The following is a 27935-nucleotide window of genomic DNA, read 5'->3' as shown; positions in this document are numbered from 1 at the left end:
TTACTCCTTTATACCAGGTATAAAGATGGGAGAGTCAGATCTCATCTCACTAGAAGCAGGTGAATTCCTCATTTCATTTTTATAATCAGAATAATTATCTGCAGCCTCTCAAAGCAGAACCCCTGTCCCTCTTCCCCCCCAAACCGCTGTCTTACCAGAGCCAGCCCCGCCGCCTCCCCCGCCATACATGCCACCTCCTCCTGCGCCGCTGCCTCCTCCGTAGCCATCTGAGAAGTTTGGCATGAGCTTCTGTCGTTTTCTTTGCACTTCTTCTTTATCTGCGTTTCAGGTGAGAAGGAACAGACGGAAAAAGGAGTCACGCTTAGTAGTGGCCATGCACAGAAAAGGAGGAGTATTCACAAATTACTAGTAAAAATTACTAGTTTATAAGGGAAAATGAGGAGTGCTGTAGAAGAATAAACTCACTTCTAGCCCCACACAGAACAATCTTGTACATAATGGAGCAGTGAGAATCAAGATATCGCCAAGTCCCCAGCCAGACTGACAGCATCATTCAGGCCCACGTGGCCTCTGCTGTTCTGTCAGGTGCCTCATGCCCAGACTGGGAGGGACACGTGCAGAAATGTCCTGGGAGGCTCAGAGCTTCCTTCAACAGCAGCTCCTGTCCAGTGGCCTCCAAATTCTTCAATGTCTAAGTGAAGTCATAAATCAGCACAAGTGCCTTGAACCAAATACTTGCTCAAGAAAATTCATCTTTGGGGAATACAGGCACAGGTTCCTCCACTAAACAAATCCATTTCAGAAACAGACACTTATAAAAAAGGGTCAGCAAATCACAAGACACTGATCTCCAACGGCTCAGAGCACCTGCAGTGCCCCTTAAACTTTTGTTTAAGGTTAAGGATGATGAGAAATGTAGAAAAGAACATTTGCTTGAAATGATTTACTTAAATTAACAGAAAGGCCAACAGAATAAAGACAGCTTATTTTCAGGCAGGATATAATACCGTCAAACCATGCGGAGCAGAAGTAGGCAAAAAAACTAAGAATTTTATCATGTAAGTAAAAAATAATCCTTAGACCTACTGGAAAGCAAAACACAAAGGTTTAGAAGAAGTATCCCAGTGACTGAGAAAGTGAAAATGGCACGACAAAAACTATCTGTACAGGGATACAAAGATTACAAGGTTAAAACCCACTAAAACTGTTAAAAGAACATACAAACCACCTTCAATAAATGATCTATTAGTTTTCAACAAACATACGACAAAAAGAAATTACATGCACAGCCACATCAGTCAGTGCATCAAACTGGACAGCTGACTACATGGAACAGTACACTGAAAAGTAGAAGTGCATTATTCCCAGGCATACATGATCTGTAAGTACGTATGCATGCACGCACCAGGCATACTCACACTGACGAGGAGAGAAAACTCTAGAGAGCAATCTAGTCAGAGAAACAAACAAAAAATCCACATACACATGTCTAAGTTCATTTGAACACTTGCAACAGGGGAAAAATACAGACCCTAAATGGTAATTTTATGATCAGATTGTATAGGGCATCCTAAAATGCACATAATACTGAATTAATTTTACTTGAGAGGTTCATAAAAAAAAGTTTGCTTCACATTTAACAACTTTGTTCTGCAGTTAGACATTTCATCTCCATAAAACTTGTGCAAGGGATTCCTTAAATCATTACTGATACAAGATCTTCTAGCTACTCTGGAAGATTTTGAAAAGTCAAGCTTTCTGCTATTTTATTATACTAAGTGCAAAATAGATTCAGCTGTACAACTCCCACCTCCCCTCTCCTCAGCTTAGCCCCTTAGCACTGATGCACACATATTTCAGAGTTTGACAGGGCACTGATTTCAGCATGGCTCCAAATGAGGTACTGCAAACTTGCAAGAGTAGGACTTCACAGCACAAACTGCAGGCAGGTTAACTGTTAAGGAGGTAGACTATCAGTGCAACAAAACACTAATTCTGACTGGGACCTCAAGGTATTTCCGTATCTTTACATTAATAATATTTAAAAACATATTGATGCTGTCTTTCACATCAAACTCATTTGAAACATAGAAGAGTTGAATGGGCACAGACTTGCTGGTTAGACTTCTCGCTAACAACTCAGGAAGCACGTCTGATGCCAGCTGTTCTGCCTCAGCTAGCTAACTAGCATTTTACCCTAAGAGGTTGAAACAGCACTTTCCCTACTCTTACAAAAAGGGTCTCGGGTTCATTAGGCAGCATAGGCAATTGGAAAATTCAAAAACATTAAAGAACTTGTGAGGCATGATGGTGAAAGAAGAGAACTGGAAAATATATACTTTTTTCACCAGATACCAACCAGTCTTCAGTTTAAGGTTTCAACTGAAAGTACTGAGAGCAAGATGTCCTCAAATATTATTTTGCAGAAACTCAGAGAAGAGAGTGCCATCTACTGTATGAACAGGCATATAGGAAACTTACCCAGAGTAAGGCTCAGTAGAAAGACACAGATTTACTGCTTACCAGCCCAACAACAACAGAAACCAATAAGCCATAACAGAGGTAACAGTTTTCCTATTAGCTCTGCACAAAACAAGGCAACAAATATCCTGTTTTCTAAAAATAATAACTACAAAAAATGTTTCACTCAACACATGTCCTATCCTATTAACAGTATTCCTAGGGACCTTGCAGTTTCTGTATCTGGGATACAAAGTGGGTTTAATGAATTACCTTTGATTTCCGGATAATAAAGAAAGGGCTTTGGTTCACTTGTTTCCAGATCAGATTTCCGACGCAGTTGTACAAATACAGAGGCTGGCTTTGTGATGTTGACATCTCGATACTTGGGTGTTTTAAACACAATAGCAAACTGTGAAGGAAACAATGATAAGTGCGTTTGTCACGGACAGTGGTTTTTGGCAACTGCATGTACATTTGTGTTATTTTTGTGGGAGTTGGTTCATTACTAGGGAGTCAAAAATTCTTTGCGAAAGGCTGCTGCCACAACAAACTTCCATTTCAGTTTTCAGCTGTACCTTTGAGTTAGAGTCCTAAAGTCTTTTGTGAAAGACAGAACCGCCAGGAATCGCCTTGCCATGTGTGTTAGTACCACACTGCTTCTCCCCTCATCATTGAGCATCTACTCTGTGGCTTTCTCAGCATCCTCATAGGAGCTGTGAGAGTTTTCTATATATCCTATCCCAATTCGCACTGGTGTATGTTTAACGCAAGTGATCTCTCTCCTGATTTCCTACAACTACATTCCTTAGATCTTAAAAGAACAGTTAAGATTCTGTTATTATTAGGAAGTAGCCAACAAAAGACAGGGACTGAAGAGGTTAGTAGGGGATATAGAGGTTTTCACCTAATTTTCTAATTATAATATAACCCTGGTTTCTTAAGATCAGAAAACCATTAACAAATGGCAAATGCTCTGTTACTTACCTGCCTATGTACATCTGTAGGAGAAAAGTCTCCAAAGCCTTCCCACATACCACCATTCTCATCCTCCTCATAGAAACGTATTTGAATATCATCTGCAAAGAGTGAAAGAAACAATAACGTTGGGATGTTTGTGCATTTGTTTAACCTTTGGCTAAGTTTATTTCAGATAAAAATCAACACGGTTACTTTTTAGCGGGGTGATAATATTACATGAATAATGCATGAATCATCGTTATCCATGTTATGAAAACAACACAGATAACCCATTTTTGACATCAGTTTTAGATCAGCCTGATTCTAATGACTTCACTGATGTTGCTCTCTGTTTCCTGAGCAGTAAAAGGAGAATTAGGTTCACTACCTCTTCCTACTCTAGGGCTAGCAAACATTCCAGAGGAGCTTTATTTGGAACAAGCGTGTAGGGAGGGGAGAACTTGAAGCATGAACTGTAGAAACCACCCCCTCTCCTCCAGCAGTTTCAGTTCAGAAAACTGTAGCAAAACCCGAAGTGCCACAGTTCAAGTTCCGCTTGCTGCTGGCAGAGCGCCATGCGGAGCTGCGGCTCAGCCAGACGGCAGAGGTGTGAGCGAGCAGCTCGTCAGCAGCGATCCCTCACGCCCCAAACACAGCACAGGCCACGCCATAAACGTGAGACTTGGCTTCTGCTCCTCTAAACAACTTTTCTTTCGTTCTCTGTTTGGTTACTAATTTACATGTTTTTAGGAGAGCTTGGGAAATACCACGCTCGCATATTCCTTCCCCAGCACCTCTGAGGAGAAGAAATAATAGCAAAACTATTTTCTTGTGGGGTGTCTGAAGCAGGACATGCTTTTGGAGCAGGCAGACTGCTTCCTCCGATCCACCACCTGCTAGTCTCAAGATTGCAAACCACTGCTTCCAGCCCTGCTGTCCTGCATGCTCAAGTTCCTTCAGGCAGGAGGTTTCTGAGAGCAGTGAGGTCAGGGGAAACCCCACTAGGGCTGAGGGGAAACCCCACCTCGGGGCTTCCACTGAGTCAGACTTTTATTTATTTATTTTGTGCACAAGATTAACGTTTCATCTCAGTTCTCCTGAAAGCAGAGGGTATACACACTACTGAAGAAAACAGTTTTTTTCAAAGCCCCCAAAGTGCTCTTTCTCTCCTGATAAACTGGTAGAAGAACATGGCAGGGAAGAGAGGTGGAAGAGGATAGCCTGCATTAATGGAAAGCAGCAACACGATTTTAACAACACGAGCAGAGACTCATTGCAAACAGGTGAGAACTGGGCACTTGCTCTGCCATCCAATCTATACCAGGGAGTTCCAGGTATCACCTACAGCTGAAAAATGCAAAGGGTTTACCCCACTCCTTGTTTATTTTTTTCTTTTTAGTTGAGCCCAAATACTACAACCACATAAACCATTAAGAGCCCAATCCTGACACATTCATAGCCACGAGCAGAGATTACTAAAACAAGTGTGTAAGAAGTATCAGATAACCCTGAGTAATCTCTACCATTAGCATATAGGTAAAAATGAAGTTATTAGCAGCAGCACTGAAAACATTCAGTTCCCACTGGTGATTAATAATGAATGCTCATACTTACCCTTTATAGTCAGAAACTTAATAATAAATCAGAAACTTTAGAATAATTCAGAGCAGGTGTGAGATAATGGAATCAAAGATCACCCAGAACCCATTACCCACAAAAAAAAAAAAAAAAAAAGAACATGGGAAGGGCAGAAATTTGAGAAGAACAATGTTGATCACATGGTCTCTGGGGAGGCAATAAACGCTGAATTTGCTTTGCGAGCCTATTTTGATTTATTCATTTTCTGGACTGCTGGCCTGGCTTCCAGAAAGGCTGAGCACTTACACATCCTGCTGTGCTATCAGAAGAGGAGAATAGTAAGGCAGCCCAGCAGTTCTCATGCGTTACTCCAGATGAACCCCCGGTGTGCCTTACAATACCCAGGACACTTACCTTTCTGAACCTTGTCACAGAGAAGGTAAATCTCTTCCCCTCCTGTTACGCACCCTGCCGTTCTGTCCATTCTTACAATTTTTAAGTTGGAGGCATTGGGAGCTTCTATTGAAAGGAAAAGATTTTAAAAATGTTTAACTTCACAACAATTTTAGATTACATAAAGTAAAAATAAAAACACACAAATGCAACACAAAGACAAGCCACCAATTCAACCTACTTAAATTTGTCTATGACTTAAAAAGGATGAATCAACAGTTTTTCATCTTACGGGTGTAATCTTGTATGCTCTAAGCTCTGAGTGAACTGTTAACTATAAAATAAGGCCCTGGCCATTCCAGCACAATTAGTGTTAGTACAAAAACAGAGCAGTGACCTGCATCCTGCATTAGTGCTAACTTTATGACAAGAGAGCATTACAAGAGAACATTTTCTTTCCTGTTTTCTTTGCAATGTGACACTGCTGAAAGCTGTTACCTTTAAGTCACTAGGTTAATGCAATATGCAATGCTTGCTCTGCACTGTGGCTTACTTGAAAGCAACCTCAGTCCCTGACCAACATACCAGACTGCGATCAAAAGGCTCACCTCCACAGATCTTAGCAGAGGCAGCAATGGACACCTATGGGTTCTTGAGATAGAGCTATCATCTGATAATTAAATCATGCGTGATGGACAATTATGCGACAAATTGCGTCCTCTCTGTGGAAAGGACTTGGATGGTTCAAAAAAGGACATCAGGGAAAAAAAAATAATCTTTTGGAATCAACAAACAAGAGTTCACCTTGGGAGCTAAAAATCTAGCAAATGAAAGCTATGTAGCAACTTAAACAACAGAAACATGCATATTTTCCATTTCTATTATTCTCCTCAGTTGGAGTCAAAATTTTTATGGTCAGATTCATAAGGATAGGATAACTTCAATAGTTTTTCTATACGGCTTGATAAACACTCTGTCTCTGTTCATGCTTTGTCCTCCTCTTCCTCTTTGCTTTACCAATACTCCCTATCATTATGTACTTAGGAGTAAGAAAACAAATGGAATCTGTAATGGTTAGTATTGAAAATCAGTATTCCTTAAAGACACTATTAGGCAAATCACCGCAACCTGCAGATGAAAAAACTGTCTTCTCATCCAGAAAATAAGGGGCACGTTTGCCGTACGAATATCAGACATCATGGTTTCTCACACAGTGAACAAACACAAATTGGGCCTGCATTCTCCACCTAATAGCAGGCAACACGCTACAGAAGCTTTAGAACAGCTGCATTTAATACCTTTTCATCCAGACTCTGTATAATTGACGACCATTGCACAAAGAAAGAAAATGGTACTTTTTCTGACTCATTGAATAAAGATTATCAGGAACGTGGCAAACCACAGGTACAGGGAGGAAAACTCCCACAGCAGAAAGGGTTCAAATGAAATGAGTAAGTATAATCCAAAGGCACAAGGAGAAACAAAGCGAAAAGATTCACTTCGAAAAGAGGCAAATTGAGAGATGTAACACAGGTATAAAAATACTGACGGGTCCAGAGGACATAAATGGATCAAAAACTCTGGTTGTTTTAGTCTAAGAAAACAAGGGCAAGCAGATGGCCAGCAAAACTGAAAAGCGTGTAATTCTCAAGAAAGACTGAAGTAAAGTTAAGTTTTTCCCCACATCTTGTGTGACAAGGCTTTGCCACAAACAGCAATTGAAAACAAGACAAGTCTGCAAAATTCAAACACAATATAGGAAGAATTTACACAATCCTCACAATACAGATGGCAGGATTAAACATGCTAACAGCAAAATAAAGGCTTCCTTTGGGGCTTACATTAATACCTATTAAAAACAGAATGATACCATGTGTACTTGGATAGTCATGGGGCCAATATCCATGGGCTACCTAGCTATAGCAGTATCTACATATTACTTTTGTATGTAAAAAGCTTGCCCCTTATTGAAAAGGTAGTTAAAGCCAAAGACACTTACTGCTGTCATATATTGCATCTGATATAACAGGATCAAGTCTCCGTGTGAAACTGCCATTGCTGTCAGGGAGAAAGGCTGTAAACATAAGACGCACCACACTGAGATCCATTTCTTTAGTCTGCTGTACTGCTGCCTGACGAATAATTTCTCTTTCTCGTTCTGGAACCAACAAATAGTACACACGAATTAACGCAAAGGGTGGGGGACTGTGCATTTTCCAAACATTACTATCAAAAAGCACCAGTAGCAAGGAAACATTTTCATTTAGTATCCATTGGCTTCTATCTTTTTATTCGGAGAGAAGGAGCTGTTCACAATATACTGTATTCATCTTGCAGTTCATGAATAAGATATTATTTAAGAAAAATTATATAATTAAGAGACATATAGAAAATGACTATTTTCTGCTCTCAATTTAAAACGGTTGTGACAAGGACAGAGGCTGCTCCTAAGCACACTTGAATGCCACGTATTAAAGTGATAAAGAGTAGGCCGGCCCCTTTATATGATTCCTGAAAGCAATGTAGACCACAGCTTTTACAGGGAACACAGCTGAACTGAACAAGTATTCTCAAAGAAAGTCTCCATGGTTACTTAAGGATATTCTGTATCCAGTTCTGGGCTCCCCAGTACAAAAAAGACAGGGATCTCCTGGAAAAAGAGTCCAGTGGAGGGCCACAAAGATGATATGGGGCCTGGAGCATCTTCCCTATGAAGAAAGGCTGAGAGACCTGGGTCTGTTCAGCCTGGAGAAAAGAAGACTGAGAGGAGATCTCATCAATGCTTATAAATACCTGAAGTGTGGGAGACAGAAGTATTTGGCCATCCTCTTTTCAGTGGTTTGTGGGGAAAGGACAAGGGGTAATGGCCACAAGATAGAGCCCAGGAAGTTCTGCACCAACATGCAAAAGAATTTCTTCATGGTGAGGGTGACAGAGCACTGGGAGAGGCTGCCCAGGGAGGTTGTGGAGTCTCCTTCTCTGGAGATATTCAAGGCCCATCTGGACACCTACCTGGGCAGCCTGCTCTAGGGAACCTGCTTTGGCAGGGGGGTTGGACCTGATGATCTTTTGAGGTCCCTTCCAACCCCTACAATTCTGTGATATCATGTCTTACAGCAATAACACAAAATGACTCTAGTTATAAGCTTACTAAACAGGATTAGAGCAATGAAATGTAGGTGTCGAGGAGGGTACAGGCAACTACGGAAGAAATTTGTTCCGTACTCATGTGCATGTTAACAGCAAAAAGTTTCAGATTTCCTAAAACACAGCAACAATACGCAACAAGCACATAGCCATAGGCTGTTTTCCTACCCGGGACCTTTTTCTGGCTAAGAATCTGCATTTTTAGAAGCTAAGTCTGTTTTTTAATAAAAGACCTATTAAAACCAGGCCACCCTTTCCACATACCAGTTAGCTGTCTGTCTCCACATCCTTCTGCCTGCAGATGGCCAAGTTCAGGATGCACCAAGAGTCCTGGGTTGTATCCTTTTTTGCAAGCATCTATCATGCGTGTTTCCAGAGTTTCAAACACCTTCTTCTTCGTGACATGAAGTATTCCAAGGTTTGCAAACCTGACAAATTTTGATTGAGAGAAATATTTTCTTAATGTCTTACGCCAAACCTGCAGCAGGCAGTTTCTCTTACCAGAGGAAGCTGCTTTGCTGAACTCCAGCATGAAAATTTCAGCCAACCTTAAAAAGCATGTAAAACGTGTGCCATCATATGGCAACGATCGTATGGCTGCACAGGATTTTCCCATGACAAGAGGTAATCTATTAGTTTTCAGACTTACACTGTGGAAGCAACTAAGAAAACCTTTGAAAAGCTGCTCGTCACACTTTGTTTGCTCTGTCATTAATATGTAATTTTATGGCTGTTATGCAAAGCAAGCAATTGATCAGAAGTTTGGTCAGTTCAAACTGACTTAGAGAGCAAGCTAAAAACAGCGTAAATTTTCCAAAGAAAATGTTTTAGGCTGGGCTCTGGGCTTTCAGCGAGACACTTCAGGTATCTCTGAATGAAAATTTCCATAATACAAAATATGCTTTTGTAAAAATCTCCTGGCACATTCAAAAATCAATTAGATCTGGAAGTATGAAAACAAGACAATAACTCAATTTTCATACAGGTCAATTGAGGATACGAAAGCTGTTTCTAAACATCTGATGAAAAACAAGACAAGTTAGGAAATGAGCCAAACTTTTCAAGATGAAAAGGAGCATTTCAAATAAAGCTATTTAAATTGCTGTGCTTGGTAAAGTTAGTGCACTGGGCTTGGACATCAAAAGTTACAGTTTAAAAGAATCTCTCTCTCCCAACCTCCTCAGCTTTTTAAACTTCTTCTTCTTCACCAACAAAGACATTCTTGAGATCACAGAACTAAAACTTACAGCCAGCATGAAACCTGATCTAAGCCTGAAAACGTAGACAGGAGCCTGAGTTCCATTTACTGATATAAACAATTACTCTTTTAAATTAAACAAGAACAGACCAACTACAATTTCACTATAATCTTGCTGCTTCAAACTTAAAAAGTTTGACTCATTTAGTATTTTCATGTTTATACCTGTCTTGCATTAATTTCAAATTTACTAACTTCATTTTCTTAATGGTTTTCTCTTCACTATATTCCTATTGGTGTATTTCAGTGATGGTAAAATATTGATCAAAAAGGTAACGAAAACTTCTGTTCAGTAACGTTACAGTCTGGTCTTTCTGAACAAACTACTTACATTTTAAAGAATGAGCTTGCAGTACAAATTTGGATTGCACATCGAAATACCGAAATTCTACAAATTCTCACTGAAAATTATTTGCTCTGATCTATTTGGCCTGCCTAGGCCATATTCTAAAGAGTATACCTAGTCTATTTTTGTTTAACATACAAAGCACACATTAGAGCATGAAGACTAGTGCTCCACTTAGCTGCTTATTAGTAGAGATTTTGTACTGCTTCTTACAGTGTTTCTAATTGATTCTCTTTACCTTAGTTCAGTGGTACAAATATATTTGACAGACTTACCCCACAACCATGTCTTTAGGTCCTGCGTTAACTGTGCATACTCCATCTTCACAAAATTTACCCACCAAGCTGTGAGCATGCAAGTGGACGTACTTCCCATTAGTAACTAACTGGACAATTACTTTTGCAGGTCCAACATAATTGCAAATCTGTAAATAAAGATAAAATTGTTATTATTTTTTTAAAGATGGAACAAGCAATGATTCCAGTTGAGTATTTTCTGTCAGCTATGTACAATCAAGCTTACATAGGAGAAATGTGCATGTGTCTTCTCATGAATCCTAAGTGACAAAATAACAGCAACAGATCATCACAAAGTCAACACTTTTTTTGTAATTCAAGTTAACATACAAATGGCAGACGTGGTGACAAAAAAGCTAAGAAATAAAATGAATGTAAGGGAGAGCGACCTGTTTCCCAGATCATGAACACCAGTTTTACATTCCAGCCAGTTATGCTGCATTGCTCTCCTTAAACTTCAATTAGTACATTAAATTCACAATAGACATTGTTAGTCAGTTATGATAAACTGAGTGCCTTAGGAGGCACTCTGGAGGACTGTGAAGCTTTTTTTCCTTCATTATAGTTTCTAATCATCATACATTTTTAATAGCTTTTAAAATTGTGATGTCAAGTAATGCTTCAAAAAACCCCCTAAAATTACTAACAATATATCATTTTGGTAAGTTAGTTGCTTTACATATATTATTCAAACATGATTTTCTTTCCTCATAAGTAATACTCTTCAACTCGGTTATCGGTTATGCATCATTTTCAAATTATGCCAAATATAAAATTATCTCACTTTAAAAAAGCAAACATTACCTTCCCTTCCAATTCACTTAATTAACCCTTTTATCAATGTTGTTTTTTTCCCTCCTCCTCTAATTTTTCTTCTAATGTGCCCAAGGCAAAGTTCTTTGTATTACAGCAGCTTATAGATCTAATCAACCAAGGAATTAAAGGATCACGATAAACATTAAAGTGATGAATCGGTGATGAACCGAATACTTAAGGTTATATTGTTGATAAAATGCTGATAACCGGGGATTGCCACGATTTCACCACATTACTAAGTCCTGCCACCTTCCTTCACTCCGTTTAACCCCTCTCTTGAACCCCTTCCATCACAGTTGAAACACTCTGCATATGTACGTGTGCCTTCACCGTCTTCCTATTCGCTGCTGAAAGCAAAAAAAAAAAAAAAAACAAACCACCCAAACTATGAAAAAGGTGTTCCAGGAGGAACAGGTGTGCAAAAGTATTCTCATTACTCACTGCCTGCAAGGTAACTGTTTAATACTGTATTAACATGGATTCTGCAAGTGTTGCTTTCTGAAATACGAAGCACGGGGTACTCATGCTTTCTCCTGTTCCCAAATTGTAATCCCTCCTGGACTGAAACTGCACAAAGACACTGAATAATCACTCCTTCACCAGTTCCCCATTTATCAGCAGTGAGAAAATGCACGGATCCCTGTGCAACTTTCACAAAGTGACCTAAAAATAAAAATTATGTTATGTGCCACATATCACCTTCATTATTACAATTAAGGCTGAGAGAGGGGCTTTTTAAAAAATATTTTCTTTTCTTCCCTCACTAAACAAGCCTCTCCCTGCTATAAAGTTCCCAGCACATCTATAGTGTTATATTCATTATGAGTAACACACGTCCTTGTATCACATCAGAAAAGTTCAAGACAATCCTTCATCAGCTGTAGAAACCACAGTGAAACTGTAGGTAGGACTGCTGCACGTCAAGGACTTTCCAGCCTCTGAAAGCAGAACATATAACTGCAGTGGTAACCAGATTGCAATCTCCCCCTGTTACTCAGCTCAGCATGATCTTTGTAGTCTCTCTCAGGGGAAAAACAAAAGAGTTCTTAAAACGTAATACCTTATATAGGTCATTAGACAAGAAAGGACTATTTTCGTCATCTAGTCTGACATCCTATGCTGCAGAGGCTATAGGATGTCCTTGAATTCTTTCCTACCTGTATGTCTTACAGACAGTATTACCTACTTGATTTTGAGGTATCCAGATTATCTCAGTGGCCAGCAAAATAGTCCCATTGGTTAACCAGCCTTATATAACATAAACTAAGCCTGAAATCATTTTTGGGTCCTTGAATCATTGATACCACAACTTCAGAATAACCTTTTTTTTTTCTTCTGCTATTAAGATATACAAAGAACTATCACCTTTTCCTTCATGTAAAGGCGTTAGAAGGTAGAGGGTATATTACAGTGATGAATACCTATACAGGAACCCAAGGATTATGGTGTTGACAGGAAAACACATACACAATATGAGGAGACCGCGTTTGGGTGCTGTATTGCTCGAAATCAGACCTGTGATCTGAAATACTAGCTACTGAACACCAAATTAAAGATTGGGAAAAAAAAAGAAAATAAGGAGTTCCTGGGAAGAGCATAGCTGTAATACTTGATTACATCCTGTACTGAAGCAGCATTCAATTGATCTAATCTGATAAAGTTAAAATGCTGCAGGCTCACATTTATCTGCTGTTCCTGTTTGAGAGAGATTTGTCTGAGAGATTAAGAGGACCCTGTGAACTTGAAATTGAGTCAATTTCAAAACAAGAGTTGAAAGATTTTTCAGTTTTTTCACATCTTCCTGAGATCCAGACCCCAACCAGTTTTTTAAACTTTCTAAAACTTAAAAAAAAAGACTTGTAGAAAAACATTTTTCTACTTGAAAGATGTTTTTTTGAGTTACTCATACAAGCAAGAAGTGAAACCAAGCAGTTAACTAAAGAAAGCAAATGATGGAAAGGACCATGTCAAACATACAAAACCAGCAATGATAAAAATATCTATTTCTCTTTCTAATCACTTCGTTATAGCAGCTACATCCCCAATCCTGCCTGACCTTTTGAGTATGACCAGTGCTGCCTTAAATACTCACATACAAAAGGTGTTCCACAGATGAGGCATCACTCACTCTTCATAAATGCCACGTTTTCAGAGAACAGCATTACTTTTTTTTTTTTTTTTTTTCCAGTTGCCAGTTTAAGACATTTCGTGCTTGGTAGGAACTATTTAGGCAACTGAATACTTACGTAGACCTTTAGGCCACCTAAGAACAAGCAATGTAAAGTAACTTAAATCGATGGGAGTTGTAGATCTTTTGATCCTCTGAATCTGAGGTCGCTCTTACACCAAAACTACGGACTTTGGTGCACTGCCTTAGGAGCCCAAGTACGGGGCCCCAGTACTCCATGTTCAGCCAAACCAGCCATGGCAGTAAAAAGCACAAATCTCACTGAATTTAACTTCAGTTGAATTGGTTCAGTGCAGGTTTTTAAAAGGCATTAAAGATTTATAACAAAAAATCTGCTCGTTTTTGACTAGCAATTATTTCTTTTCTTGGCCGTTGAATGAATTAATCTTTAACCCATAATCTGTGATCTATCACTCCACAACTTAATTCCTATAGGGGAAAAAAAACAACACGAGTATGTTGCTCCTCTCTTCAACAAGAAAGTTCATTAACTAAATAACTTGCCTAATTTTCCAGATTTTCCTCCTGAACTTGAAGTAGGTGCTGAAATCCCCCTGATTTCAATAAGAAAGCTTATCTCCAAATTGAGGTATAATTTAGGATATAGCCCAAGGACATGTCTGGATGGGCAGTGCTCCTGTTTGCGCGCCTGGGTTCGGGACTACCTAACTGGTACTCGGCTTTGATTCACAAACCGAACTGCACTATGTCCAGACTCATCAGCAGAAAGCCAGTGCTCATTAGCTTGGGCACATCTCTGAGCAACAGTGGTTACCCAGCCTCTGGGCTGGAACTCATTTACATCCAGCTCACAGAATAGGCAACGTGAATTTGTTTGCAGCCACCCATGTCGATTTGCCCCCAAGGAGATGAAAACTCAGGACATTTCCTTCACACCGCTATTTTCAGCAAATTATTTTCACACCCAAAACTGGATCAAGCACTTCAGTGTCAAACATGAATACGCTAACATCAGTATGCAAGATCAGGACATACATAGTCAATGTGTAAAAAGGTGAGTGGAAATCTTCTATGGAAGTTTTCTGGCAGTTTTCCAAATGCATAAAAACAAGCAACTTATTCAGTGAGCTGGTGATAATATCAGACAATCCAGTTTTGTTCTTTTGGTGGTTCTTTTTTTTTTTTTTTTTTTTTTTGTTGTTCTAAAACTCTTTAGAGAGCTTTGGGATAGCAAATCTGTTGTTGTTTGGATATAGAGTAACTATATCCAACTACAGAAATACAACTGTTTTTTACCTGGACAACAAGCAAATTATGAGGAAACAGCTCAAAAGCGTTAATTTCAGCTGTTCCAGATGCTATTTGAGATAGACTCAATTTTCTAGTGTTGCTTTCATCAAGCAGATGGAAATGAAATCTAAAACGGAGAATTTTAGGTAGCTTGCCATGAAATCTTCCTTCATTATAGTATGTTCAATATCTGCAGCTCCTCTGCAAAGTTATATAAAACCCACTACATCCTCTAAAAACAGAACATGTTTTGTACGTAACACTAAGATTACTATTAGCAAAGATGGCAGTAAACAAAGGAGTACAAAGCCCTGAAGTATGAAGTTGAATGAATCCTATCTTTGGTATTACAGGAAAAATACTACTGGTAAGTGGACTCCATTTGCTCTGACTGTGCTACTGTGCTGTTAAAACAAGAATTTTTAAATCAATTCCAAGTTGCCAGACAGTACAGATTTGTTTCAAGTGCAAAGACTCGCTGGCACTGTAGAACCGCTGCACTAACTCCTGGTGTATACCATCTCCTAATATGCTCTACAGGAGGTAGTTAAATATGTAATTAACCACCAAAACATCTTGCTTAGAGACATGGCAAAGTCTTCAGCACTTGAAATGAAAGATGCATCTTTATGCTTTCCAGCTCAGCTGGAAGTTAGGGAGTAGGTGCAGGAAAAAAAAAGGGTGAGGTTCAATAGTCCACATTATGCAAGAAGTCATATCAGATACATGTTTTTCTTTAGGCTTTTAACCCATAATACTAACAAAAGCGGGTAGGGAGACTGCAGTGCTTTCTGGTGCACTGAAGACATGTATTTTCAGAACATCCCATGGTGGCTACTGGTAAATTGCATCGGCTTTCTGTGCAGAGTTGGCCAAGCACAAGAGAGATCCTGGTGCGAGCTGCACTGACCATCCACCCCATGGCCAAGGTTTAAAGATCTGTCACAAAGCCTCCTTTTTACAGAACACCCAATGCTCACACTACTGCCCTTTTGCATCACCATGATCAACAAATGGAGGTTTACCGTGAAAGCCTTGGCATAACTGTAAAAATAAAATAAAATACAGTAATCTTCAACTGTGCTTGCTTCATTTACAACAAGGTGAGCACCCTTTGACAAAACACAGGAGAGACTTACAGGAAAAGGTGTGAAACGGTTCTGTCTTTACTGGCACCACTTGAATCGAGAACAAGCACTAACAAGCAATGGCCTTGAGGAATTTACTTGTTGTGTTCCTTTGCCAGCCTCTCCCAGCAGGTGTTGCCATGTGGGGATTTGTACTAGAAAAAAACCAGATGCGCACAGTAGGACGAGAGGAAGGGAGGGGAAGGGACACGTGTGTGTTGGGGGAGCTTTAGATGAAATTAAAATCTGATGATCAATGAAACCAGGTTTGATGGAAAGCCAAAGAACATTTTGCTTTCTAGTTTTTCCACGGAGAAATTCCATTCCCTATAGAACTTCTCATTGCTTATCTCGTTGTGCTATTTTGTGTCCCATCACACCTTTGGGAAATACAATAACATTATCAGTTGCTATTGATGATACTTATTAATCATCAATACATACGAAATTGGAATCCAAAGATCTAGCTCAACTGAGGTACATTCCTTTTATTTGAACATACCAGTACAATTTTATTCAATGGTTCATCATTATCGTCATAATAGGAAAGGGAAAAGCAAGTAGATTCTTTGCCTGGGCTGGTAATTTTTCATAACAGTTTTGCAAGGCCACATGAAATCAGCTTTTTCAGCCTCTTCTCAATTTGCCAGACTAACACCCCCTAGGCTAACTCAGCCAATGCCGATTATTTTCCGTTGAGTCATGCTCATACTGATTCATTATGGACAAGCAACTGTTCCAAACTCTACTCTTTCTCAAGAACTGCAAAAGAACTACATGCATAAAACGGGGAAAGCTAATGAATGGCACACTCCAAGGCCTAGTCCAGATGCTAACTCCTTGCCACCCTTCCATTCCCTTCTCTCCCTGTAATGGAGTAAAATACGACACCAGAATTAAAAAATATTAACCCTGCTCAGCATGAGACAATCTCTAGCACAGTAAGTTCATCAAAGACATAACACAGGGACAAGACTGAGAGCTCATTAAGTTCCAAAAAATGCAGAAAACACAGTGCATCTTTTCCCCATTTCTGTGCAGAAAGAATTTGCTGCAAGAACCTTAGGCAAAGAAAGTTCATCCTAGAATGATTAATCATCACTGTTATCATCTTCATTTTGTGCTAGCACAGAATGTTTCTTTGATTAACATGCTTGAATTTTTCCTGGAATAAAAGAGATTCAGTGAACTCCTGAACATAATGATGCTCCTGTTAAAATGACAAGATTTCTGTTGATTTTAATGTAATCTGGATGAAGTCCTTAAGAACTCGATACCCTAGAGTAAGGAGTAACATGAATAGAAAAAGAATGAAAACTTGCTAAATAGCATTTTAGAATGAACTGGAATAAGTGACTGGACTCTAGCATTATGCTGGAAGTGGTGTAACTGACCAGCTTAGGCCTTACATTATACTAAAACTGCACCTTTCAGAAGAGCTCCATTGGTCTGCACAAGGACAGTGAGGTGGTAAACGTAGGAAAGCTTACTGCTTAACTGCTAGCAAGTAAGTATGGTGCCAAAGTATCTCCACAAATCTGAAAACTACTTGCTTTTTAAAATCAATTTCACTTTTAAAGTGGGAATTGAAGTGCAGGCAGTCAGAGAAATGTCATACAAAAGTGTGTTGATTTGCAGTAAGGTCCTACATGCATTCAGCTCGCAAAATGTTCAAGTTTTATGTTCTTACTTTGACTTGAGGGAATGATTTTTTGTTCTTTTCACTGGAAGCACCAGGAAGTCCACCATGTGAAGGCCCTTCGCATACGTATCGGAATCGAAAACCCCTCTGTGGAAATAAAGGAAAAGAAACTTGAAAGCTCTTTAAAAACAAAACTGAAAAAAGACAGCACATGCACATGTGCATGAATACACACACACACAACTTGCCCACAAACAGTAGTTACAGCTGCTAGTCCCTGAAATGTTGTCTGAGCAATGGTTGACAAAGCACCACTGAATTGTAGCTCCAGAGAAATTGTCCTATTCTCACTCTTACACATTAGCAACAACCAGATATTCTTTCAGCAAGTGAAGATATTTTGAGGCAGAGATCTATTTACACTCTCAAAACAAGATAAAAATTAAAAGACAGAGGTTGTAAGAACAGTTGCTCTTTCTCCCACAATAGCTGCTAGGTAGAGAGGGTTGCCATCAGTAAGGGAAGTACACAGCATCATAGAAAAAAGAGCATGGATGAAACAGAAATCCTTCTTCCTTGTAGGAAAAGCATGGGAAAGCTGTATCCCTGAGAAGAGTCCAGAGGCAGCACAAAAGATTCAGGGGACATTGAATGACCAAGTAGCGACCGCTCTAGAGTACAGATGTCCATGGATGCCTTTGTTATTACAGGAAATTATATTCCCTTTGCTTTGCTAAGTAATCTACACTGTACAGAAGATGCAACTCTTAAGCAAATGTCTACTTAGCTATGCTGTTTTGTGTGGCCCCCACCTTTGAATACTTTCAGACCTACTCCACAGTCCTGCAATTTCTGACAGTCCCTGTCTTATACAGGCATCCTGATGTGTCTCAAAAAATTACTCTGTAATCATTAGCTTCAACATCTATCTCACTAAACAAAGCCTTTTCAGTTTAAGAACATATCTCCCAAGCAAACGGAAAGATCTGTCTGTTGTTCAGATGCTGATCAGACAGTGTAATTAATCCTAAATCACGTATTTGCCCTCCTATGGTGACCAAGTGACTGAGTGTATTGCAAGTGAAGTGCCCAACTATGATGAGCTTGAACTCAAGTTGTCCAGAAGGAAAAGCAACTTCCACAGTCATGATGCCAGGGACAACACAATCTTTCTTCACCTCTTATGCGTTAGTCCCAACAGGTCCAGCAGACATCCGAGTGGCTTTCCCCAGTCTATTGCCCTTCCTATGGTAGCTGTGTTTTCACACATACAGTCCTACTCTCCCCCATTGTCTCTTTGCTCCTAAAACGAACACAAGCACAGCTCCCTCCCTATGGATCACCCTCATTACCCTGTTATAAATCATCACTCAGCTTGCCACACGCTATTCCACTAAAGAGCTGCTTGTGGAGACGTCACGTATGGAAAAGGGTGGTTTCTCTTTAGGTACTACACAATATAGGCTCTGCCATGCAAAGACGTGGCCTAATTTGGGATAATCTCAAACAAGGAAGAGGCAGCATATTCTTCCAAGAGTTCACAGTACATTGCTGTTTCACCTAAGACACTTAAGTGTCACCTGTTCCCATGCGGATGCTCAAGTATAAAAATGTCCTGAGCGTGTGCCTGAAATAGATGTTCTCTACAGTCCCCTAGAAGAGTGACTGGATTGTGACATGCGTTTGCAAAAGACCAAGCAGAGGACAGAATGGCTTCTAGACATCCATCTACTTAACAGCTGCATAATGTAGGATTTTATGCAACTACGTGGGAGAGGCAAAAAAAAGGGACTTCTTACTGTAACAGCTTAAGGAGGAATACTTGTAATTGCTGATGACACCAGCCAGAAACACTCTGTACTTCAGCTGCATGAATAATAACCAGTGCATTAGGATGAAACTGACACTATCAGAGCAGCATAAGTGAGCATTCACTACTGAGTCACCAAAAAAAGTTACTTTCAAGTATTTATCTTCATTTGTCTTGGGTTATTCAGAACAGCCAACTGTGATAAAAGGAATCCCAAAGGACAACAGGATTTCTTCATGATGACAGAACACAAGTCAAAACTTCCTGTAACTTCTGGGAATGGAATGAAATGTTTGGATTTTTTTTCTTTCACATCTTTCAAGAAACATGAAACAAATTATAAAAAACTCCCATGATTGGTCTATGAATTTATGTTTCAAAATACTGGGGTACTACAACACTCATTTCTAAGATGACAAGTCTATATTTAGCAAGACATTTTTTAAAACCTTCATTTTTTTTTGGTCTTATGACACTTCCAAAGAGACACAGAGATGAAGACAGAACAAAACAGGAAACGATTTAACTACAAAAGTGAGAGGAAAAACTGCTCATGGTTAAATGCCATATTTGTTATCAAGTTTAACCTCTTCAACCCTTCTCTCTCATCTTAAGACACAGCTTTATTCAAAGCTGAACATAGTGACATAGCTATCTTAAAGATTTTCAAAATGTAGTGTTCTTACCTGTTTTGGCTGCTCAATGATTTGAAGATATGGTCCGTCTGCTAACATAAAAGAAAGAAGAAATGTCATAATGCAAATTATATTTTTATTACAATGAAACGTAAGTTACAGGGATAAAATGGATATCCTTGAATGTCTTGAAATTTTTTGAAAGCACCTAAGCATCTTCAGAACTTAAGTAAAATTCTAATAACTAATTTATCAGTCGGGAGTCTGCCACTTGTAACCTTTACCAAGACCACTGGAGTAAGAAGGGATTGATTAAATACCAAAAGCTACTTTTAGCTCAGAGGACCTAAAGGAGCAACTCAGATCATCCGGTTAAGACTCTGAGCATTGAGTAACAGTGGGATCCTCTTCTTGCCACAGATGAGCTGCCTGGCCTTCTTGAGCTAAGGTTAACTTTTGTGTTTAAACCCCTTGGGCTCTAAAGACTATATTCACAAGCCTTGGCCCTGGGGCTTCCTACCAACTAGGTGCTTTTGAAAGCTGAGAGCCAATCGGTAGCTCTGAGGTATGGGAATATAGGAGGAATTCAAGCTGTCTCAACACGTCCTAACAGTCAGAGCTGCTTTAAAAAAATGGAACTGAGGAGACTAAACCATTTACATTCTTTCAATAAATAATTCAGTTTAAATAACCTTCGAGCAGACCCTAAATCCAATGATAACTCTGTGCCACCAGAGCTGAGAATTAATCACCTCATCCAAAAGAAGCTCCAACTCTGATCAATTGGATTTATTTGCACAGAGAGAAGGAAAGCTCTCTAGGTGGATGGGTGTGAAATGCCTCTTCAAATGCAAGCCATTCCCAAGGCTGAAAACAACAGTTCTGCGAGGCATAATTTCCTTCCTGTCTCTTGACAAGCGAAGAAGAGGATTTAGGTTTTAATGCTAAAAAATCATTGTTATCAAAGCAGACCCCAAATGACAGCTTCGCTGTGAATACCTGCACAATATATTGCCAGCTATATTCCCGTTGACTTTATGCATCATCACTTACACCCTACTGAAGCTAATCATGCTGAGGAATCTAGGAAGCTCACTGGGACACATGAAACCTCCAGAAGAGACAAGCTACATCTATACCGCAGGGCCTGCAAGCAAAAAAATCATATTGTGCCTTGCCAGCATCCACGAGAAGGTATGGTCAGCCTCTGAACATCTGCACCACCTGCAAGTACCACGCTATCCAGCGACCTCAACCAGGTAGTACTTGGCTTGGGCACAGAACCACACATTTGCTTCAACTTCAGTGTCGACTAATAATTAAAAGTGGCGGAGGATTAATTCATTTACAGTTTGCAGTATCACTGCGTGTCCTTCTCTGCTCCTCAATACGACTCTAATGAAAGAGACCTTCACGTCCTCAGACAGGACAGTTCTTAACTGATTACTCTCAAAACGAAAAGTTTTGATAAATATCCTACCAGATAGAATTATTATTTTGCTGTCAAAGTCAGCAAAACTGAATTAACTTCATGCCAAAGGTCCATTGCAAATACCAGTCACAACAATTTCACATAAAAAGATAATTTATTTCCCAAATCCAACACTCTTCCTGTGAAAAAGTAAACAGTGCTACAATTAAAATCTTTGAAGTCATGTAAAGCAACTGCTTCAAGACCATACACGTGCTATTTTACACTAGAAATCAGGAAAACATTTGGGGCTTTAGACAGTTTAAAAGATGTAGATTAATTATTTAGTTTTAGTGTGGTTTTATGCTCTTTTTTCTGACTGTAACATGGAGTCAAGATGAGTAAGGTTGAGTTTAAGCATGATACTGGTACTTGAATGTAAGACCGCTGTTCACAGACCTCTAACTCTCCCCCCATGCATTAGGCACCTACAATTTTATACTTGAACAATCCAGAGGCCCCGTATCTTCTGGGCACTGGCAGAAGCAATTCACTTTAAATACAACCGCGTAGCTCAACTCTCAACCAAGCCTCCAGGTCAGGACCTGCCAAGCAGTTGTTCTTCGGCTGTTTCCCCCTTAGGAATTCACTTTCAAGGCATATACTTGTGATTAGAATCGGCACAAACCCTTACTGCTCCCTCTTAAGCACGAGCCAGAAAAACAAAGTGCTCTTTTATACAAAAGCTACTACGTGGTTCCAGCAGTCCCCCAGGATGCAGCAGACCCAGGTTCGAGACTTTCCTCTGCACAAGGAATTTGAAGTCCTAAGAGAGGGATTTCCATTATATTGGCCTAGGGGAAAGCTCAAAGGGAATTCTTTGTACTACTGAGATGGTTTCACCTTGCATGGCATTTGTGAAAACTCTGGAAAATGGAAAACTTAGGACCGTAGTACTAATGCCCCCCTTGGAAAAAAATTATATATATATATATATATATATATATAAAGCATAAAAATATATAAAAATTAAAGTATTTTACATACCAATACTAAGAAAGTGCAAAAAAGGGTGCAGTCTGCTAACATTAATCAGTGATAATAGACATTAACCGATCATTTTCTCTTTTTTATGACTAAGTAATTCTCTGGTACAGCATTTGAAGCAGATGTGAGTAAGTGGACAGAGAAGGCACACTAATGCAAGGCACTTGATTATACCAGAAATGCTATTTAGAAATAAAGCAGAAATATTAAAGGTAACTTTCAAACCTAAGTGACATACTATTTTGACTATGAAAAGGATTTTGCTTCGCAAAAGGTCTCATCCAGCTGTCTTCCCTAGGCTCTGAATACTTTCCAGAAGTATGTTCGACAGACAGCCTAACATTTGCCGTGTGGTCCCTTCTCTGTCTCTTCCTCTCCCTCTCTCAGATCTTTTCCCCAGGAGGGGGAATGTGGAATAAAGCAAGGTGTTTATTCGACGAGGTTTGTGATGACCTTTTGCACCTCTGTTCTCGGCTGTTCAAGCTGTTGGTGAGGAACCCCCCTTTAAGAGTTACACAAGCAGAAGGAACGCTACCAAACACGCAGCTTGAGCTCCATGTTTGCCCCAGAGAGGCTGAAGCAGCACACAGTCACGGAGTTGGCCTCTGCACAGGGATGACTCCCACAGCTGCCAAGAGCTGAGTTTTGACACGAGACTGCTCACGACTTGCCTGGCACTGCTGCACAACCAGGAGGGCTACGAACGGCAACTCGGTCATGCAGTCCTCCGGCCTGGAGGGGGTTTGGTGCAGAACGCCACATCCTGATACTCTTCAGCGCTTCCTTTTCTGCCTTCTCGCCTCGCTTGCCACAGGCCAGCTCACATCCCGCTGCCTCCCCTCCAGCCTGAGTCACAGTCGCACTTCCCCACGTCTTCTCCAACTGCTACATTTCTTCATTTTCCTTCCTGTCTGAGTCAGAGGCCCTCCTGCATCTTGACACTCCCACCGCTTACATTCTTTCTTCCTCTTGACAGGCCTCACCCTGCACACACAATTCCCAAAGGAGCACCCGCTGAAGCGTGCTCTTTCCACCACAGCCAAGTCCAGGGTTTGTGAGGTTGGGAGGATACAAGCAGCTGTAATCGTGTGCTGTCTTACCCCGTGGATATGGATGAAACCACTCTCGGCCTCTAGGTCTTGGTTATAAAACCCAATACCAACTCTCTTGTGTCCATCCTGGAAGTGGTACCTTGCTGCTAAAAGCTCAGACTCCAGATCTAGTCTCTTCTCCTTCTTTAAGGCCCGTTGTAGACATAGACCTGTTAGAGCAGGTCTGTGGCAGAGGAGAGCCACGAGGATGATCAGAGGGCTAGAGCACCTCTCCTGTGAAGGCAGTATCTAAAGGGGATCTCCGGGAAAGCTGGGGAGGAACCCTTTGTCAAGGTGATAGTGATAAGGCAAGGGGGAATGGTTTTAAGCTAGAAGAGGGGAGATTTAGATTAGATATTAGGAAGAAATTTTTTACTCAAAGGGTGTGAGGCACTGGTACAGGCTGCCCAGAGAAGCTGGGGATGCACCGTGTGGCTTAACCCAGCAGGCAGCTAAGCACCACACAGCCATTCTCTCACTCCCCTGAGCGTCATCAGGGAGAGTACAAGGAAAAAGTACCAGAACTCGTGGGTTGAGATAAGAACAGTTTGATAAGAAAGGGGAAAAAAAGAAAAAAAAAAAAAGAATTAAAATCCCAAGTGATGCACAACGCAACTGCTCACCAGATGCCAACTGATGCCCCCAGCCAGTCCCTGAGCAGCATCCGCCTCCCCCCAGCCATTTCCCCCAGTTTTATTTTCAACATGATGCTATGTGTACCCCCAGCCTCCTCGCTGGCAGGGCAGTATGAGAAGCCAAAACTCCCTGACTCAGTGTAAGCACTGCTCAGCAACAGCTAAAAACATTGATGCGTTATCAGCATTATTCTCATCCTAAATCCCAAACGTGGCAACATATCAGCTACTAGGAAGATTAGGAAAATTAACTCTATATCAGCCAAAACCGGGACACTCCATCCCTGGAGGCATTCAAGGCCAGGCTGGATGGGGCTTTGAGCAACCTGGAGTGGTGGGAGGTGTCCCTGCCCATGGCAGGGGTTGGAATGAGATGGTCTTTAAGGTCCCTTCTGACCCAAACCATTCTGTGATTCATAAATCCTCCCCCTCAGGGATCTACCCTTACAGGAAGGCTCTGCAGAATTTAAAGTGTGATATTTAAAGCAAGATGTTTAAAGAAAGCAGCACATGGGCTTTGCTTAACCCGTTTCCTCCCCCATTTCACTCTTCAGAAGATCTAGAAAAAAACACCAAAAGCTGTAGGCAATTCTGCCCATGCTTATGAGGACCAGGACTGCTGCTGTGGCACCGGGAAATGAACACCCATCTCATTTTTGCTGATGGTCAGGCTTCCCTGAATCTCCCACTAAGAATAACTTTCTCTCTGAGAAAATACGAAATAAAGTTTCTTCTTCTTCTTCTTTTTTTTTTTTTTTTTTAAAAAGGGCATGCTTTATCCTTCTATACCTTTCCCAGTTCTCAACAGCAAGCATTGCAGAATGTTGGGCAGAGGAGGTTAAATAATACAAGAAAACGTAATTTGAGCAGCCTTTTCAGCTGCTGATGGTCCTGCTTCAACTTCACATGCTTAGTCTGACTAGAAAATAAATAAAAAAATAAATAAATAAAAACAAATAACAACTGAGTGTCAATGGCTAGTTAGATGGGAGCCCGTAACAAACAAAGTAAGTGACCAGTTCCCCCAAACATCCCTATCTCTCCCCTCCGGCCTGAGTACTCTGCAATATGGTTGTAGATGGTCTGGTATAATCAGGAGTAAGAAAGAAACACCTAAAATTATAAAATACTTTGCTAAGAGTTCCCGCCCATGTCCTCTCCAATTTCAGGCCCCACTTTATCCCTCCACTACACAGTGGACATCAGACTGCTGCATATCTGCTTTTACAGTGCCTTAATACATGCTCTTTCCATCCCCTACACCATCAAGGGTTAGTACCTGACTGTCAAAGGCTTCCCAAGGAACCAAAGAACCTGCTGACTTCATGCCACACCATGCCTGCTACTGGGGGTATTTTAAACACACAGCTTGGTCCTACAGCTTGTGCTATTACGGTAGTTGTTATAAATATAACCTTTTTTCTCCCGAGGTACACAGAGACCACTTCTCCTTCTAGTTTTAAATGTAAATGTAGAACTTGAACCAAGTAACTACCTACTACAGGTTTAGAGCCCAAATAACCAAGCACTGACTGTAATTTTTACTTAAAACTGATATACGTGAGGCAGAGAAAAAAGTGGGTAGAGAGATTTGAGCACTGACAAATGCAAAGAGAAAATCCTTGCCCCGTCACCTCAAAGGTTTTCCAGTATTACTGTAAATATTAATGTAACAGCAGAACATCTATCAGTAGAAAGTCCCCAAATTCCCCAGCTGTTTGTTGATTCACCTACACTGGCATGATACGGCAATTCAGTTATACATTGAAACTGCCTGCCAATGCAATACGTCTGACAATGCGCATTTATGAACGTAGAGATTGAAAGATGCAGGCACCACACCAAATCATGAGCAATAATTAATGTCCTTGGATCTTTGTGTTTAAATCATCCAATTGTACTAAACAAAAATCCTTTTTAGAACGCTTGTTTCACCTTCTCTGTATCTTGACTAGAAGTACTTTTGGAAAATCCCACTTGAATTTGTAACTGGTCTTGTTGTATAGAAAGAAATAGCTAGTTCCTGCTTCGAAACAACCAGAACATGATATATAAATTATTATATTACATTATAACTAAAGAGCTAGCTATCAATACACCATAGTTTCAAGCAGGGGAGGAAGTAAGTATTACAGTGATAGTACTCAAGAAACAAAATCAGTAGATAGCATTGAATTGACAACCTTTTCTGAAATTTATGATCGAGCCTTTGTTTGTAATAATTTGAAATCCACACTTCTTAATTAAACCCCAGTTTGTACACAGGGAACGTGCCACCTATATTTCAGCAGCAGACAAGAGCAGTGCCGTAAAAAAAAAAAAGAAAGAAAAAAAGGCAGTTTCTAAGTAATTTTGCGAATAAAGGACACAGCTAGACTTAGACTTAAAAGAGTTTTCTGTGAGTCTAGATCCCAGTGAATTCTTGACTCCCCAACATGACTTTAAAAACAGCTGTTTTCTAGTTTAGACAGGACATAGATATCTGAAAATCAGTTTTATATACCTGAATAATTTGTATGGAATGAACCTGGCATGAAGAGTACAAAGTAAGCTTACATAGTATGTGTAAAAAAGATATCATTCTGGGGAAATCAGAATTCCAATAACCTTATTCATTCCTTAGAAACTCTGGGAGAACAGTGAAAAAAAAAAAAGCCCTTGGTATATAACTTACAAGCCCTTTAATCTTACACAGATGAATCTTACTGTACAATTATACTGCCTTAATAAAAACAGTGCAAACAAATGATTGCAACATTCATTTGCTGGATGCCTGTCCATATTTGTCAAGAGCTTTGCTCATCAGAACATTTTTATCTTGAAACAAAATTATCTGTACCATACGTGTTTCTTGATCCTTCCTCGCTAATGTTCAGTCAAGAAAACTTGAAGTATGGTTTAAACCAGGAAGCACTAAAACAGTAAACATGCCTTTATTTTTCAATCAGCATTTATTTTTATGTTAAAGTGGAATTTTACTCATGAAACGAAAGGCTAATTGTTTATTTCATTCTACCCTTTACATCTTCGCTGCTGTCAAGTGTATCCAATATATTAAAAAAAAGCAAAAACACAAAAGGGATTTGCTCTTCCAATAAAATAAAGCCATCTGCAATATAGAAGATACTGCTGACATCCTTATACAACTGACTCGAACAGGTCAAATTGACAAGATAAAGTTGCCACATTAAAAGACATTAATAACTATACTGGAGATAATAAATCAAGAAAAAACTCATATAGGTCCCATCTCCTTTGCAATCAACCATTTTAATAAATTAAGCAGGAGAAAAATAGGATTTTCTAAATTCAAGCAAAATTAATAAAGAAATTTAATATGAGAAACCAGACCTAAATTGACCAAGCAGCTAATACTGGCTGAGATATAACCCACATATTTGATATTCTTGTTCTGGAACCATTCTAGAAGAACTGCTTATCAGGCTTTTGCAGAACACATTTTGATTATTTTCAGTGTTCGGTTGCAAAATTTGACTCTGAACTTTCAAACTGGTGTTATTATTCAGGAAGTTGTCAGGTACTTTTAATACCAGACAGCCACAGTACAGGAAACAGAGAAGTCACCGAGAAGGAAAAACACATTCGAATGATACAGGAAGTTGAATACACTCTACTTTTTATTAGTGAAAAACAAGCACCTTAAGAATTATTACAAAAAACGTTCGAGAGGAAAAAAAAAGTACATATTGTACTCTGCAAACTCGCAATGCAAACATTAGAGGTCACTGATGATGCAAATTAAAAAAATAAATTAAGAGGTCACTCAAAGCTCTTTGGTCACTCAAATCGTTTAACTGATTGAAACTTTCAGTTTCTGTACAAGTCAAATGAAAATCACTTTGTCTCACTCTTGAAACTTTCA

General features: G+C 39.8%; 1 protein-coding gene across 2 annotated transcripts in view; it reads right to left on the bottom strand.

The window, feature by feature from the left end:
* NFKB1 (nuclear factor kappa B subunit 1) overlaps positions 1 to 27935 on the bottom strand; it is a 57001-nt gene that overhangs the window by 15428 nt on the left and 13638 nt on the right. Inside the window, exons 4-12 of one of the 2 annotated variants that reach the window (XM_084516645.1) lie at positions 19920 to 19960; positions 17472 to 17570; positions 10379 to 10527; positions 8764 to 8927; positions 7352 to 7510; positions 5374 to 5478; positions 3409 to 3500; positions 2695 to 2833; positions 156 to 278 (exon numbers count right to left, since the gene is read on the bottom strand). In XM_084516645.1, the coding sequence (XP_084372771.1) occupies positions 156 to 278; positions 2695 to 2833; positions 3409 to 3500; positions 5374 to 5478; positions 7352 to 7510; positions 8764 to 8927; positions 10379 to 10527; positions 17472 to 17570; positions 19920 to 19960 (1071 nt within the window). The remainder of the gene's footprint in view (positions 1 to 155; positions 279 to 2694; positions 2834 to 3408; positions 3501 to 5373; positions 5479 to 7351; positions 7511 to 8763; positions 8928 to 10378; positions 10528 to 17471; positions 17571 to 19919; positions 19961 to 27935) is intronic. The other variant, XM_084516646.1, reaches the window with a different exon arrangement.

The sequence above is a fragment of the Aythya ferina genome (genome assembly GCF_964211825.1).
Source record: "Aythya ferina genome assembly, chromosome: 4".
NCBI lineage: Eukaryota > Metazoa > Chordata > Aves > Anseriformes > Anatidae > Aythya > Aythya ferina.
Note: the sequence above shows the minus strand (reverse complement) of the source record. Positions and strands in the feature narration are given on the sequence as shown.